This window comes from Papaver somniferum, chromosome 7 (genome assembly GCF_003573695.1).
Source record: "Papaver somniferum cultivar HN1 chromosome 7, ASM357369v1, whole genome shotgun sequence".
NCBI lineage: Eukaryota > Viridiplantae > Streptophyta > Magnoliopsida > Ranunculales > Papaveraceae > Papaver > Papaver somniferum.
In genome coordinates this window covers 161,632,994-161,645,078 of record NC_039364.1, presented here as the reverse complement: position 1 = coordinate 161,645,078, position 12,085 = coordinate 161,632,994, and the positions used below count along the sequence as shown (strand labels likewise).

At 36.3% G+C, this 12,085-nt stretch overlaps 1 protein-coding gene across 1 annotated transcript; it reads right to left on the bottom strand.

The window, feature by feature from the left end:
* Positions 1-465: 465 nt before the first annotated feature.
* LOC113298933 (vacuolar protein sorting-associated protein 54, chloroplastic-like) lies at positions 466-10,408 on the bottom strand. Its single transcript, XM_026547819.1, has 19 exons — positions 9,252-10,408; positions 8,054-8,116; positions 7,848-7,927; positions 7,135-7,252; positions 6,507-6,581; positions 5,918-6,074; positions 5,714-5,802; positions 4,559-4,773; positions 3,857-4,028; positions 3,696-3,779; positions 3,249-3,607; positions 2,647-2,800; positions 2,391-2,472; positions 2,199-2,278; positions 1,769-1,930; positions 1,575-1,642; positions 1,403-1,483; positions 985-1,262; positions 466-830 (listed from the first exon to the last, which is right to left on the bottom strand). The coding sequence occupies exons 1-18, from the start codon at positions 10,158-10,160 to the stop codon at positions 1,121-1,123; spliced, it is 3,090 nt and encodes a 1,029-aa protein (XP_026403604.1). The 5' UTR covers positions 10,161-10,408; the 3' UTR covers positions 466-830; positions 985-1,120.
* Positions 10,409-12,085: the final 1,677 nt, after the last annotated feature.

Here is a 12,085-nt window from a genome sequence, read left to right as displayed (position 1 = left end):
CTTTAGTCTACTGTAACTGTGTAAAACTAATAAGGCTGTAAGATTCGACCTAATACTGCTCAGATCTATTTAGATCCTCGAAGATCCAAGGAGATCTGAGCAGTTTCGAGCTTTGCCTGAAAAAAGATTTCTTTAAGGTATTTTATGATGGGGTTGTAAAGGAAGCCAAGCAGTTATTGTTGTTCCATACATAGTGCTCATTTCTTTTCTCACGGGTCTGAGGTTGAATTATTTAACTGTTGAATTAAGAAAGGCTTTGAAATAATGATTCAGGTGGGTTGTTGGTTCCTACATCAGCACTTCTCTGATCCTTGTTTTGCAATTAAGTAAAGCAGAGAGGAAGACTCAACTTTTGTTTACAAAGATAAACACAGGGTATCAAGGGGTTTGTATACATTGAAATTCTATGATCCTGAGATTCCTGACCTTATTCTACCAAGAAAAACGATAAATGGAGACCTGACATTGATAATAGATATTAGATATTTAAGAAAGCAAAACTTACATAAAAATAATTTGCTCAATGATACATTTATAGCATCCCTCGCAGGAAATAAACTATAACAAAGGAACTGAAAAACAAAAGAAGAAGAAAACGAAAAGACTACTTGGTGTTCAAAAGTCGGCTCAAAATCACCATTCTATTCTAGGCCTAAAAAATTCAATCATGGGAAAAGCTGAAGTGGGGAATTTTAGTGCAAGTTCTTTAAGAAGATGGAATTTAGTAGTAGAAGGGTAAAAACATGCCTGCCAACAAAATCCGGGTTCAATATTTCGGCCATATTAAAAGAAACTTCAAGAAGTGATCCTCATATATCCACCGAAGAACCCTGCAGACAGTTTCCAATAATAAGTACAATCTACCAGCTATGGCATAACGACTTAGCCAAAAAGTTTGGTATAAAGAAGTTTCACAGCAATTCATCCAAGAAGGTCAACAAGGCAACAAAAGAAAGCCAGGAGTCAGAGTAGAGAAAACATTACCTTCATCTAATTGTACAATTCCAGCGCACCAGCAAAGTGTTGGGACTTTTGAATCTCTTAAAACTGTTTCCCTTAAAATGTTTGTTAGTCTCTAACATAGAAGTAATACGATAGTTCTGCTACTTTACATAAACAATCATTGACTACTCTCAGCTCCGAATTTTTGCAACAAAAACTCATCAAGTTTCCCTGAGTTCCGCACACCATCTTTGTCGAAAGTATTGTCAGTAGGCAAAGAACGAATGCAAGCGAGAATTTGTTGAATGTCCCGACGCAATCTGCTTGTGAAAATTATGATTCAGTACAAAATATCAAAACGAATATGCGTAGAGAACCTAATCCTAGCAATTTTGATTTCATATTAAGTTAGAAAGGCAAAATCTAGGGCCAATGCCAATGGATCCTGTTAAAGAGGTACCTGTTCTTTGCTTGGGGAGTGGTAATCTCCAGACCAGAATATGCATCTGAAATTTGTGTGTGGAAAATCTGAACCACTTGCCTGCGAACAGTGTACATGTTTGTCAGATACAACACTAAGAGTAAAGCGGGTTAACCTGTTTAGGAAAAGAAAAAGTAGAGCGTGATCTAACCCAAAAATAGCTTGAACATCATTTTCATGTAGAGTTCTAGACAAGATACGTTGAAAAAACCCGACTTCCTGAAAGTGACACAGAACAGGTTTTGTTAATTAATTTAGAACTTCATACTTGGTAAATCATCATACAAAGTCATGCCAACAAAAAATAAGAACAGTTGTAAAAACAAATGTGTAGTACTATTCCACCTTGGTAAGGGATCGCACAAACTGACTAGGCTGTGAATCATTATCCTCTGGCCTATTCGAACTCTCAACAATTTGGGGCAACCCTCTGAGATGTACCAACAATCTTTCTCTCATTATCTGAACTAGCTTTGAATGAATCTCATCTCGGTGTACCTTATAATCCTGAAATTACATGATATTTAAAAGAAACAAATTGTAAGATCATACACTGCTAGTGAACTGCAGATTTTCTATCCTTGCTATCCACAAAATGCAAACAATATAAGCTGTCCCATCATAAAATATTAAGTGACTATTGACTCAACTAATACGAAGTGAGGAACACATTATGTCCAATTTTTGAGCTATAAAAAATAAACTTAAAAAGTTCCCAACTAGAAATGACAAAATGGTTTTAAAAGATATTAACGATAGATCAGTAGAAAAATACCTGGGCTACTCGACCAATCTCAGACATTAATGTTGCCTTGCAAGACTCTGGTACTCTCAGAAAAAGAACAGTTCTGATTTCTTCATTCCACACACAAAGAACCATGTTAGTATGGAACCATGCAACCAATCTATTTTGTCAAGTAAATTATGCATACCATACGCTGTTAGATGACCACAATTATAAACTTACCAGGAATAATGGCATGCATAAAACTGATAACTTGACTTGCTAGAGCCAAGTGTTTAGCTGTAATTGATTTCAACCCTGACACCTGAATGCAAATCAACACAACCATGAGAACCACTTATAAATTCGTAAAACCAAAGTGTATGTATACAAATAAGTGAATAACCAAAGCCACATCTATTATCTTTATTTTAAGAATATAGCATGATATATCCATTTCAGCAGAAGCAACACAAATAGTACGTAACAACCACTATACCTGCATGGCACCAGCTCCTAAAACAAGCTGGCAGGTCCTTGTGTTAAAAAACTTTAAAAGTTCCACAACACGTTGGACAATTTCAAATGACAGTGCTGGCAAAAAGTTATTCATCTGAACGTATTCAGACAACATCTTCAGAAGAATCAAACCACTGAAAGAGAAGCCAAACAACCATCAATGTTAGTTTTCTCGAAAATACAATCTTGACAGGAACAGGGAAGGAAGAAAGATGTCACACTTTTTATAAATTTTACATGACTGCTGCCTCAAATAACACGATTATCAAGAAAAAAAAATTCTTTAAAAAAAAAAATTGCAGAAGAAAGATTCTGCTGTACATAGTTCAAAACAAAATTTAAACAAGTAGTAACTAAGTAAGCAGAACCTCTTTTTATTGCATACGCACTTAACTAATGATTAAATTTGCATGATATGCTACTGTTGAAGATCGAACAGTCGGTAACTGATGAAAAACAGGTAACTATTCCAGTGGCAATAGTAGGATCAAAAAACATTCTCTGTACGATTTTAGCATAGTTGTGAAAAGACACCAAATGAAAACTAGAAGAGGCTGTCTAGAGTGGAAAAAGTTAACTAACCTGTTCACCATGTGATAGCCAACAGCACCATAAGTGAGGGTTTGAGATGCGGATTTCGCACTTTCCTTTGTGTTGTTATTACCAGCAACACCGTCCCCAGTTGAAACAGGTAATTTAATTTGTCCTGTGCTATCAGCGGAGGTTTCATTGGACTCATTCTGCCCAATAAGCTGAGATGGTAGCGCCACAGGTGAACCATCAGCTTTTGAATAAATATCAGTGCTACCAAGAGCTTCGGTTTGACCGCCATTAGTCAACACTTCTGAAGATAGAAACGACTTGATAATGGCCTGAAATTCATCTGGGACGTCCACAGAAGTCCATGTTTCTTGGTCAAGAACTGCCTTAATCTTCGCCATCTGTAGTAATAAATCAAGAAGTATAAGCAACAAGCAAACTCCAAAAATAAATGTAGAAAAACTTAAGCATTGTAAACAACTGACTAACCCGAGAGTCATGTTGGTAGGAAACAAAGGCTTTCGACTGAGACTGCAGTGTTCCCCGTATGCTATAGCCCAATCTACCACCAATCTGTTCATATCAACACAGACATTAAATACAAATCAATTATGAAAAGAATTTTGTATTTTCAGGTGAACAAGTAATACCTTCTCTGTAGCTGATATAAAATCCTGAGTGATGTTGTAGATGCTCAAGAACTCTTGCAATCTTAATTTAGGGTGTAGAAGAGCACGAACACCTAGGAGCTTAGCCCATCTACCATGAGCCGCATCGCAAGCTGCAAACACAGCTTCGGTGTTTTCCCGCAGCACTTCAGCACTGTAGATAACAACAGTTCCTCAAATTACAGTCCAATGTCATAACTTTTGAATTTATACCAAACAGCAACCCACAAGATGAACAGCACTAAAGTTCAGAATGAACAAGCAAATAATAACCCAGGTAGTCACGAATAATATTTCAACTGGAGACTACATTTACACTTCACATAGTTCATGGGAGTCGACTGTGCAGAAGGTATGCCAAAAACTGACTCAGAAAGTCGGTCATACTAAGCCAGTTCCAGATTCCTTGGAAAGATAGCAGGAAAAAAAAGAACATCCTAGACTTGATAAACAAGCAACAAACAAATTTGAGAAGCATACAAGAAAAAAGAAATTACAAACATATGGATGTACGTGAATTTTAGGCATCGCTGAGTGAAGGAAAACAGAGAGGGAAAGAGACTGCTGATAATTTAAAAGTTACAATACAGGGAAACCTGCTTCACCCCATGAGAGAATAGCAACAAGAAAATTTCTCAACTGTTTCAGGGACCAGGTTATTATTTTGAAGCAACAAATGGTTACCGTAAATTTCTTGACATATTTGGACTTGAGATGTCATTTGCTTTTCCCGATGTAGTTGGGTTTTTAGAAGCATTCTTCTGAAGAGAATAAGGTGAGAGCTCTTGACCTGCTTCCGCATTTGCCGCTGAAATAGAATCAGTAGTATAGCAATTATCCAGATTCGACATGATCCACTCGACAGCCTTTTTAACTTCAGCTGCCCGTACTAAATGTACCTGCATTCACTAAAAAAGAGAAATTACATTACATCATACTATGAAGTTGCTAAAGTACACTAAACAAAGTAATATACACTCTGAGGTTACAGCAGTACTATGTTTTTACATGTGCATCCAGTTCCTTTTTTCGCCTTCATTTTTCGTTTTATTTTCTTGTTTTGCTGTTCTTTTACTTTTAGTCTGTTCCCTAAGAAACAGTAGTTTATCCTTTCGTCGTTTTTATTGCTTAGCAGCAAAGCATGATTCATTCACGTTATTAACTTAAGCTGAGCCGGGTCAGTGATAATCCAGATCAAGGCATGAGTGCTCATTGTTAATGCTACATTGAGTGAAGTGGTTTTATGAGGTTTTCTGTAACCTGGTGAGGCGTCTCTCCAACTCATGATGGAAAGATTGGACGACACACGGCTGTAAGGACTCTCTTCTAGCCTCTCACAGAAATAAAATCTTCTGATTTTCTCCATCAATCTAAGCATGAGGTAACAGATGTAAAAGTGCAAGTCATAAATGTGATAGGACAAAATTTTAATGTTGTCTGACTATGAGTACTATCGAATTCTGCGTCTAAGTGTACAATCTATTTTAATTTATCATCATAATTAATAATAGCTGTAAAGTATGTTGATTCTAGGGTTAATTCTGATTCTGCATAAGGCTAGATCATATTTAAAAAAACAAAGTGAAATCTGTACTTGAATCTTTTCAGGTCAACAAAAACTTAGATCAACAACCTTCCAGGGATATCACCCTCAGATTCAGTTACACACACACACACAAAAAGTGGTACTTCAACTTTCAAATATCATTCTTTATAAATTTCAACAACAACAACTTTCCCAGCTAAATCTCCAAAATAGTGGTCAAGGTCCACCAAGGTACCATTACTAAAACCAAAAGAAATAACATTGGGAAAAAGTGGAGTCAAGCATTACCTTACCTGTACAACCTTGAAAATCGCATCCAAAAGTCGAATGAAGCTTTCGGATGCAAGGCTACGCAACTTGCCTGCGAGTGACGCGCCTCCACCTGAGCCAAAACATAAGCAGTTAGAAAATAGCAGATTATTTTATTTCAGCTCTAGCGTAAGGAATAGAGCAGCACACTAACTGTGTAAACAAAGTAATAGTAGTCCTCATATTACCATCAGCATCAGGTGTCCGTTCTCCCGTCATCAAACCAGACTCCATGGGTTGGGCAACCAACAGTGGAAGCAACTCCGCAACTGTCGTCTTAATTGCTGTTTTCATGTTGGCAGTAAGTGCCTCACGGTAGTTCCTCAGCTCAGATGGGAGTTCTTTCTGAACAGGTGCATGCCAAATAGATACTAAGAACAAAAAGTTTAATCTCTAAATGCAAGTATACATAGACAATGACAAATGTTAAGAATATCGAGAGGAAGGCCCACACGTAGAGCCAAAGCATGTCTTTTGGAGTTTCAAAAACATTATTCAGTCATCATATTCAGTCGAATATGTTGAAAACTAATGTCAAGGAATGATAATCAAGTCAGAGAGTAACACCAAAATAGAACGATATGAAACGGTGCTTTCTGAACAACTATTACATCTATAGCACTGTCGGCCTCCTTCCAAATCCTAACACACATTCATTATAGTCCAACCACACAATCAGATTAAGAAAGCAGTGTTCTAAAAAAAATTGAACTGTTAAATATGGGAATAGTTGAACACGAGATTAATCGATAAGAAAGAATAAAGAAAAGGCCTTACAGTTCTGAGCAATCCAACGATAAAGGGTAGAAGACGATCACGAAAGCTAAACATTTCTTCCTCGTCCATCTTAAACTGCAGCCATGTAAGCTCCAATCAGAAAATTATAATTGCACAATACAATTAATTCTTAAAGTTACAAAAAAATGATCAAGCCAACAGTTAAACATATATAACACTAACTGGGAGAAAAAACTTTAACTCCATCGGTATCTCAAATCATGGCTTTGAGTTAGGGTCAAGCATGTTGATATTATTATCTTCATTTTGATTGCAGGAAAAAAAAAATTTACTTGCACTAAGACCAGTCTAATAACGGGAGTATCAGCACTAGCCTGCTCCCAAATAACAATGTAGTGACTAATGAGCATATTTTAATCTTCCTTTAAAATGTCTTGATGTAATAGTACTAAGTCTTCCCAAAGTACAGTTTCAGGGTAGTGGTGTTTCTTTCCAGTCTTACATCCTCCACATGAAATGTTTGGCAGAAATAGGCCAATAGGTGAAATGCTGACTCCGAGTCAAAGAAGCTAAATGACATTAAAACGATCAACTTTTACAAGCCAAAGAAGGGCCAAAAACATTATGTTTAAAACATGAAAACAAAATATTTAAAAACCACACTTACATCATCATCTTTTCCATTGGTAAGGCTAGTATTCCCTGCTTTTATTCTAGCCAAAATAATAGACCCACCATCTTTGACATCGTATATGGAAGCACGCATGAACTCTGCTGAAAGAATGCTACAAGAATGAATTTCACAAGTTACAAGCTAGACATAATATGCAAAAGATAATATAATCTGATAAACAAGAATATTGCGAAACTAAATAAACAACAATATTTTAATATAAAAGTAAGCTGACAATTGAATTAGTACTTGATCATGATTGAAAACTACAAACATGACAAAACAAACAGGCAGCCCTAGGCTAATTAAAGAAGAAAGTTAAATAATATAAATAGCAGAGTAAGCAAGGTGGAGAGGAATAATAAATAAAACAAGGAACCGTTAATTTAGCAACCATTTATGACAAACTTGATTATTACACTAAATGGTAGGTTTCAGTTTTCAAACATTTTTCTAATCGCTATTATATGCACTTGAGCAGAACGTTTCAGTTCCGTAGCCAATCCAAACAGGAGTTCGGTACATAACTAATATAAACTACACCAATTTATCAACTAGAGTACTTCAAAATATATTGATTGGATCAGTCCCTCTACAGCACTATAAATATAATAACCAAATTGCACTTTGTTACTCAAAACAGTCAAAAGTAAGAGCAACCAGATTTTGGATATGACAATGACTACATTGAGATTCAGTAAACATACCGGTTTATATCCTGGATGGATGTTGCTAACTGATCACGTAGATGACGGAAGCAATGGAGACCAGCAAGCTCGTCAGTATCCTGACATAGAAGAAGGATCGAAATAATAAAAATCGAGTAGAAAATTAAAAAAAGGGACATGCACTTCTATAACTATGTTTTTACTGGGACATTTTATCTCATATTTGAATGGTGAGCTAAAATTACCAGTAAATTGCGCAAGTCATCAGTTACATCCAAAGCTCCTGCACAATCTGCTGCTGCAACTAGCTGTAAAAGACATAAAAACATGCTCGTTCACACTGGTGTAAAAGTTGCAGTCTAATATTTTATTCAAACATCTGAGCATGCTCGACTGATATGTAATGGAAGCAACTTTGTTAGCACCATGAAAGCAAAACTGTACCATGTATTATTAGCACGAGAACCTATTAAGATAAACTCAGAGAACCTTTAGTATTATAAACTAAAATATTGCACACCTTTAACGTCTTAAGGCCCATTAGTGACCGTTTTGAGTATTCACACAACAATTTCTAGTCTAAGAAGTGCTTGGATGAAAATAACAAAGATATATGAACAGATGAAGGATTTGACAGAAGCTTTAAGAAGTATCCACGAAGTTGTTCCCGCAGGCCGCAGCGGCTTCTCAGCTTTTGTTTGATAAAGAAGGGGACTACATTCACTACTTGAACTCTGCTCCTTATCTCAAGTTGTACAGGTTTGGCATTTAACTTCGAGTACCTGTTCATGCTCATTATCTGAGGTTTGCACAGTGGTCAAGAGGAGTGCCATCGCATACTAGCTAGGAAAGCCACCTTAAGGGAATACAGGCGGTCATGTAGTGTGTTAGTTTGTCTTGAACATTCTGCTCTTTGTAAGCAATGGCGTTGAAGCACCTAAAAGTTTTCGTAACGTACTTCCCAACAATGTTTCATTAGGAATCAACAAGCAAACTTGAGCTTAATTATGACTAGTTTTTTGCACGGATACATACAAGTGGCTCCATAATCAGCACAAATTTCCCATGGCATCCCAAGTAAATGAATTAATAAGTGTAACGCTATGTTTTTCCTCTTAGGCTAACAACAATCCACGTTGTTCTTAGGGGCCAACCAAATATCAGCACTAAGGAGCATGCTTATCAACACATAATCTTTTAATTAGATCACACATACAAGTTACACAAGAAATCTAATATATTCTAAAATCTAATTCATATACCTAGCGGTTTTTAACCTTAAAAGTTAAAAACCTGTTTCACAACACTGCACATTGTTCACTAAATCACCCATCATGCTACATTAGACAATGAGCATTTGTTTTGCCAGGTTAATCCTACTTCAGAAAGATAACTCAATTCAATTCAATTAAAAAAATGACAGTGATAAACAAAAGAAAGTACCAGTTTTAAAGCCGACAGCGCTTGATTAACATATAAAATAAGTGTAAGTTTCTGCTGCAGAGCAATCAAATTTATCCTTGTCGAATTCAAATCTTGAATCTGTTTAGCAGGTTCAACTAACTCCTTATTCAAAAGCCTGATTGTCTCTTTTAACTCACGGATCAGTCCACACGCTTCAACAATCTCAATATTTAACCCATATAACTGTCCTTGAGCTTCAAAAAACGAACTCGATCTTAACGAAATCTCTTTCACTAAATGTAACTCAACGGTATCCAAATAATGTGATAATTTCTCTTGTAAATCTATATTCTCCGATATCATCTTAAATGGACAGGCAACTTGAAACGTTGGTCCTTCTTCTAATGCAAAATCTTCTTTAAAATACAATGACGGAACCTCTCTTAAACAATTCACTAACGCTTCTCCTTGCCCAACACTACTACTACTGAACCCTAACTTGTCAATTTCCTCTTCTTCTTGGTGTTCTACTTTCTCATCGATTTCTAGATTTTCTTTGTTCGAATGATTCCGGATATCTTCAAATCTACCATACGGTTCATTAATTACGTTCAAATACGATTTGAAATCTGATTTAGAAACTTCAGAACCTGGTTGTTGTTTAAGTACTAATGGTGTGGATGAGAAATCAACGGAAGAGCTAGTGGAAGAAGAAAACCAACCAGTAAATAATGAAGAAGAATCAGATCCATACACAGAAGTTGATTTACGTGGATTGTTTAGAATTGAAGATAAATTTTGACTTCCACTGCCACCGTATGATGTTGATGATGATGGTGATGGTAGAACTGTTGGTGTGCTTGGATCAGATTTAGTAGAAGAAGCTGTTGAAGTTGTTCGCTTCATTCGGAGATTTTCGTATCTTCCCCCCGATTGGGAAGAATCCATTTCTTTTTCACAAGCTTGGAATCATCAATGTATGATGATGAAAGATGAATTCAATGTAGTTTTCTCCTGAAGAAGATGTGGGGAATTCAGTGAAGAAATCGATTGAAACTTGATCTGATTAACAATTTGAAACCCTGGAATTTGGATCAGGAGTTTGGATCAGAAATGGATTGAGAGGTAGAGAGTGAGTGGGAATCGTGTGGAGAGAAAGATCTTTTAATGGTTTCTTTTCTTTGAGCAGAAGTACTTTCTTCATTCACTATTGTTGGATCTAGAGACAGAATGTGGAGTCATTTACACTCACCGGGTTCCGGGTTTAGGATACGGTTTATGGTTGTAGATTGATGGATTCAGGAATGGGTAATATTGGATTATTTTCTTTATAGCAAAAGGCCAGAAGTGCTACAGCAGACCAGAAGACGAGCCATAAGATGGAATGCTTATAGCCTGTTTGGATGCACACTTAGAAATTGCTTTTTGACTTATAACGTTTGGATGCACATCTAGAAGTCAAAATGCAAGAAATCAGTTTGGATATATAATTTTAAAACGGCTTCTAGAAGCAAAAAAAAAAGTAAACTTTTTGTGAAGCAAAATATGTTTACTTCTGACTTCTAGAGAAGTAGAAGTCGGAAGCAGATTTGTACCCAAATGCGCTATTAGTTTTTCCCTATGAAAGAGGAAGCGGGCGACTTCATTAAAGACCTAGGAGGATTAGGCTTCATCGACATGGAATTATTCAAAACATCTTTGTGATTATAAATTCAAAACATCTTTGTGATTATAAAGATAGGCTGGAGAGTGGCACAAGACAAGACTTTACTATGATACGGCATCATGTCTACATAATACATAAAGACAAACATATCATGATTATGAAGATTACATCAAATGTAAAAGACTCCTGGATCTTGAAAGATATACCGGAAGATATTGTAAATATTCAAAAATATAGCAAATAGAAGGTTGGAAATGGAAACAACATTAGTTTATGGGAAGACAAGTGGATCTATGATCCAAACATCCAACTCAACAAACTAGCTGAAAGCCCAGAAGATATGAGCTTGTCAAGCATATTCTAATGATAAAGGGGGGTGGGACATTAACAAGATAAATGAATGGTTCAATCAGAAGAAATACTACATATCCTCAACACTGATATACAACCAGAATAAGAAAATCAAAGCATTTGAAACCTTACTTAGAGTGGGGCCTTTACTGTAAAATCCCTTTGCAAAGGAAAAACTGATCAAAAGTACAACAATGATATATCTCCAGTTTTACAAATATTTTATGTTGGAATATGGTCGTGGCATCTTCCCCACAAATGCAAAACCTACTAGCATATTGTATTGCGTTGACCATATATGTAATTCTTGTAAAAGTAGGGAGGAGACTATGACACGTCTCTTCATGAGTTGTTGTTTTTTGCTACAAAATTCTGGAAAGGTTTGTGTAACATCCGCACTTTTCGCATGGCGTATTCTCAAAGATGCGATATTTGAATGAGATAAAGTTTTATCTCAAGTTTGTGTTTCACGTGTAGGGCATGTTCGCCTAGAACTGAAATTGTACCATCATGGTGCATCATGCCAGTGAGATGCTGCCAGGATCCAAAATGCATCACTATGGTGCGCGAAGTTGGGCATCGACCTGGAACTATGATGTATCATTATGGTGTGCATCATCCGAAAATCATCGTCAAGGAAGTAGATGGACTTGGCCTATGACAAACATCTCATCTTTTCTATTTGTAGAAATATTAATAAGATATTGGCTGAAGGTGTTAGAGCATTGCTCTGTCGAACTCACAAGTGTTGCTATCTCAAGCTTGTTGTCAAATTTAGTTGTCAAAACTATACCTTGATTTCCAGTCTACAATTAGTTAAGTCTCAGACTAGGATAGAAATGTAGTTGAGAAACAG